The following is a 5265-nucleotide window of genomic DNA, read 5'->3' as shown; positions in this document are numbered from 1 at the left end:
AACCTCATAAATCGCTGGTGGGAATATAAAATGGTACAGCTGCTTTGGAAAATAATCTCATAGTTTCTCAAAAAGTTAAACATAGAATTCCTATATACCCAGAAATTCTACTCCTCGGTATATACTCAAGAATAATGAAAAGATATGTTCACACAAAAACTTGCATATGAGTATTCAGAGCAGCATTATTCATAATAGCCAAAAACTGGAAACAGCTCAAATGTCCATCAGCTGATAAGTGGATCAATAAAATGTGGTATATCTATACAATGGAATAGTATTCAGCCATTAAAAAGGAATGGCATACTGATTTATGCTATAGCATGAATGAACCTTAAAAATATTCTGCTAAGTGAAAGAAACCAGCCATGAAAGACCACATATTGCATGATTCTGCTTATATGAAGTCTCCAAAGCAGGCAAATTCACTGACACAGTTTTATTTATATAGGGATTGGAGAGATGAGGAGTAAATATGAATGAAACAGGGTTTTTCTATTTGGGGTGATAACAATATTGATTGTGGTGATGGTTGCATGACTCTGTAAATTTACTAAAACACCACTGAATTGTACACTTTAAATGGGTAAGTGGTATGGTATGTGAATTATATCTCAATAGAGCGCTTATTTTTAAAATAATGTTATATTGGCACAAGAACAAGAGAACATCACTACCTATAAAACAACCCCAATATAAGAATTTAATCTAGGATAAAGATAGTAACACAAAGCAGTGGAGAAAATGGAACGAGAACAATTATTTATCTATTGGGGACAAAATATCAAGTTAGATTATCATCTCATGTCATATATCAAATTGTATTTCATGTGGCTCAAAACTTAATATAAAATTAGGTCATATTTTAAAGAACAAAATATAGTATACTATCTTTTTGATCTTTGAATAAGGGAAGACTTGCTAAGCTTGAAACTGAAAAAAGAACTCACAAAAAGAAGTGTCAATAGATTTAATATTATATATTTAAAACTCTTAGATTTAATAACATCATAAACAAAATAAAACTGCTAACAAATTTTTGAAAAATCTGATTAAATAAATAAAAAAGGGATAATGGTTTTAATATTTAAACTGCTAAGGGAACACTTAATCCCTAGTAGTACATGGGCAAAGTACATAAACAGCAAATTCAAAGAACATGCAAATTAAAATGAGATGGTATTTTTCAACTGTAAAATAACTAAAATAATTTTAATTATGATAATTTAATACTAGTACCAGTGATTCAGTGACAAGATTGATATTACTTTCTTAGAAATCTACTTGGCACTCAAAAATGTTCATATCATCTGGCCCAAGAATTCTACATCCCAAATCTACCCTGAGAGATTTATTTGAAATGTAGAAAAAGATTTAGAGATGCATCTCTCATTAAATTATAACCCTTAACTTCTCCTATTTTCTCTAGGAATCTTGGAGACTCATGAAGTTCAAAGCCTGATAAAGCAGGAGCAGGTCCTGGTAGGGGCCAAGGTACAGAAACCAGGCCTCCTGCTCCCCATATCTTCCCAGAGCCACCCTGCTTCCCAGGGACAATGTCAGCATGGAGCAATGGCAGCTCCAATGTGTCCTACACCAGCTTCCTCCTGGTGGGCTTCCCAGGGCTACAAGAGTCCCGCACCCTCCTGGTGCTGCCCTTCCTCATTCTCTACCTAGTAATCATTTTCACCAATGCCATGGTCATCCACACGGTGGTGGCCCAGCGGAGCCTGCACCAGCCCATGTACCTGCTCATTGCCCTGCTCCTGGCTGTCAGCATCTGTGCTGCTACCACTGTGGTTCCCACCATGTTGTTCAGCTTCTCCACTCACTTCAACCGCATCTCCCTGGCTCGCTGTCTGGTCCAGATGTTCTGTATCTACTTCCTCATTGTCTTTGACTGCAACATCCTTCTGGTCATGGCTCTGGACCGCTATGTAGCCATCTGCTACCCACTCCGCTACCCGGAGGTAGTGACAGGCCAGTTGCTGGCTGGCCTTGTGGGAGTGGCAGTTGCCAGGAGCACAGGCATTGTTGTTCCAGTGGTGGGGCTGGCCTCCCAGGTTCATTTCTGTCGCTCAAACGTGATCCACCACTTTGCCTGTGAGCACATGGCCCTGATGAAGCTCTCTTGTGGGGACATCTCCCTAAATAAGACTGTAGGGCTCACTGTCCGCATAGTCAACAGAGTCCTGGACATGCTGCTACTTGGAGCCTCCTATTCCCGCATCATCCATGCTGCATTTCAAATTTCATCAGGCAGAGCACGTTCCAAGGCCCTGAACACCTGTGGCTCCCACCTGCTGGTCATCTTCACCATCTACTCCTCCACCATATCCTCATCCATCATCTACCGTGTAGCCCGCACTGCCTCCCAGGACGTGCACAACTTGCTTAGCGCCTTCTACCTGCTGCTCCCATGTCTGGTCAACCCCATCATCTACGGGGCCAGGACCAAGGAAATCAGGCAGCATCTGGCAATTCTGTTCCAACGGGCACAGCTGCAGATACCCACTGAGAAGCCCCAGTCTTTGCCCTCACACAGGGAAATTCCTGCCTGATTCTCTAGAACTCGTAAGTCCTATAATCACTCTTACTGTCAAGTGGGTAAATGTGCAGGCTAGTCAGCCCTGCTATATTTTGGCTTTGGCTATCTGCATTCATCTTTGGGTCTTTTACTCATTTTCTGAAGAATATCTACTCATCCAGAGTTATACAGTAACCAGCTGCGAAGTCAGCTTATGTCTCTGGCTTCTAAATTTTCTCCTCTTCTTTCTGCATGTGATTTTCATTCATGCATTCATTCTCATTCATTCATCAAACATTTATTATACATCATGCTAAACCTATGATTGCAAAAAAAGATTTGATCTCTACTCTGAAGGAGGTCCCAATCTAGCAAGCTGTACGATGTATAATGCTCAATAATAGATTTAAATACAAAATTCTGTGAGGATAATCTATGAATGATAATCACTAACACAGAACACTTCACATAGAAGGTGAATTTGAGTTGTGTTTGAAGGATAAAATCAAGTGTTTACTGGAGAGGAAGAAGACAGAAGAAAAGCCATTCTAGGATAAAGAACAGCCATGGGCAATAGGTGATACAGAAATTGGTACCAGGAGTGGGGTGCTGTATAAAAATCTGAAATATATGACATTGGCTTTGAGATTGACCCGGCCACCCAGCCTGTCTTCAGTAAAGAATACTGTTAGGTCACCTTAGCCAGAATCCCATTCCCCCTCATGTTTCCTCTTCATGATATTGCATTCATTGACCCCTACCCTGTTCCTTGGCTATAAATTCCCACATGCTATGCTGTTGGTGGAGTTGAGGCCAGTTCTATAGTGAGATCGCTTTTCTCCTATTGCACCAATCCTGAATAAAATCTTTTTTTACCTCTTTACTGTCCAGCTCTGGTTTTGCTTGTGCTCTTGCATTTCTACCATAACCACGAGAACGTGCTTGGGCTAGCCTGCTGGTGAAACAAAAGATACATTTATTTAGGAAAGCTGAGTTGTCTCCGCCAGTGCCATCAGATGTTAATCTAGATAAGCTGATAGCTAGCCAACCCCTAAACATGTGAGCAAGCCCAAGCAGAGTCAGCAGAACCACCTAGCTGACAAACTCAAATGTGTGAATACTTACAATAAATGCCAGAGTTTCTGCAGCTGTTTGCTATGCAGCAATTTTGTGACAGAGAGGTGACAAAAATGACAAACCAATGGTTTATACACAGTACATCTTCTTCCTTTATCACAATGCTTTAATATATATTAGATAAATGTCTTTTTAACTGCTTGACAATGAATTCTATAATGGTAGAAACTAAAGATATCAGAGTAAGATAGCGAGAAAACATTATTTTCTTAATAGTAAAGGTCATTGTTTATTAGAGAAAATGCACTGACAAGTGCTTGAAGGTAGAAGGTATTTACAGTGAGGGGATAATCCCCATTCTAAAGTACCACTCTCCAATAAGAGAAATCAGGGATGCTAGGGAAAATGACTGATTCTAGGGATGTGATGTGAAAAATACAAGATAATCCCGGATTATCTTATAGTGTCACAGAGTAAAAAAGGGCTCAAAAAATGATAGGGGGCGAGATCTTTGGGAACTTTGGCAGAGTGAGAGATGTCCCCAGATCTCTCCCCTTGAAACAACCAATAAACTGAACATCTAAAACTCAACAAAACACACCCAAACTGCACACCAGCATGTCTGAGCGTGGGATCTGCCCAGAAGAGCTACCACAGATCAGAACCCTGGGTGTCGGGCAGTGGACTAGGAGAAATAAAGCTGCCTCCCACAACTGCCGGAGCTACCTGTAGGAGAAGGGGTTGGGGAGAAGGAGCAGCAAGTTCCCTGAACAGCCATGACTGGGACAACTGTGACTTCCCCACGGCCTGCCGATAGCAAGGCCATCATCAGGGCAGAAGGCAGAGAAGCAGGATGGCAGAAAAACAACAGTTGATTTTCACCGACCACAGTTGCAAAACTGAGGCTGAGCCACAGCCCCCAACCCCCAACCCCCAACCCAGAGGGCCTCTCCTCCCATACCCTCCGAGACTGATCACCACAGAGCCCCATTATTAGAATGGGAATCTGAGCAAACGCTACCAAAACTGTTGCTAATACTGACAGGGACTGAAACTGAGGGTAGCGAGCGGGACTAAATATCTATCGGAAAATAAATAGGCATTTTTAAAGCTTTATATAAAGCAGGGATCCAAGAGGCTTAGATGCCTCCTACTGGAAACCAAAATAAAAGTGCCTTCTTTGCAGCAGGTTAAAGAGAGACCTTTATATAATAAATTTCCTTTCTGGAAAAAAAAGCAGAGCACATTTCCATTTATATCTAGGCAGAGAAATAGTCCACTAAACACCATGAACAAACAAGGTGACAAGGCATCTCAGAAAGAATGAAAAAAAATCTCCAAAAAATAAGCTTATAGACATAGAAATATGCAATTTAAATAACGGAGAATTCAGGATGGTACTTCTGAAAAAACTCAGTGAATTCCAAAACGAATCATATCAACAGTTTCAGGAATCAAAAAAAACACCTAGAAGAGCAGAGCAAGGAGCTTGAAAACCTCAAAAAGAACCAAATAGAACTTCTGGAGATGAAGAACACACTGCAAGAGTTGAACAATGAAATAGATATCTTGGGAAATAGAGTTGACCAAGCTCTCCTTTAGATATGAAGGAGAATAAACCTTTCCAGACATACAAAAATTGAGAGAATTCTCCACTAAAA

The 5265-nt window shown here is 40.8% G+C and overlaps 1 protein-coding gene across 1 annotated transcript; it reads left to right on the top strand.

The window, feature by feature from the left end:
• The first annotated feature begins 1034 nt into the window (after positions 1 to 1034).
• Positions 1035 to 2908, top strand: LOC105303698 (olfactory receptor 52K1-like). Its single transcript, XM_011377463.2, has one exon. The coding sequence runs from the start codon at positions 1557 to 1559 to the stop codon at positions 2559 to 2561; it is 1005 nt and encodes a 334-aa protein (XP_011375765.1). The 5' UTR covers positions 1035 to 1556; the 3' UTR covers positions 2562 to 2908.
• The last annotated feature ends 2357 nt before the right edge of the window (positions 2909 to 5265 follow it).

The sequence above is a fragment of the Pteropus vampyrus genome, unplaced genomic scaffold (genome assembly GCF_000151845.1).
Source record: "Pteropus vampyrus isolate Shadow unplaced genomic scaffold, Pvam_2.0 Scaffold311, whole genome shotgun sequence".
NCBI lineage: Eukaryota > Metazoa > Chordata > Mammalia > Chiroptera > Pteropodidae > Pteropus > Pteropus vampyrus.
Note: the sequence above shows the minus strand (reverse complement) of the source record. Positions and strands in the feature narration are given on the sequence as shown.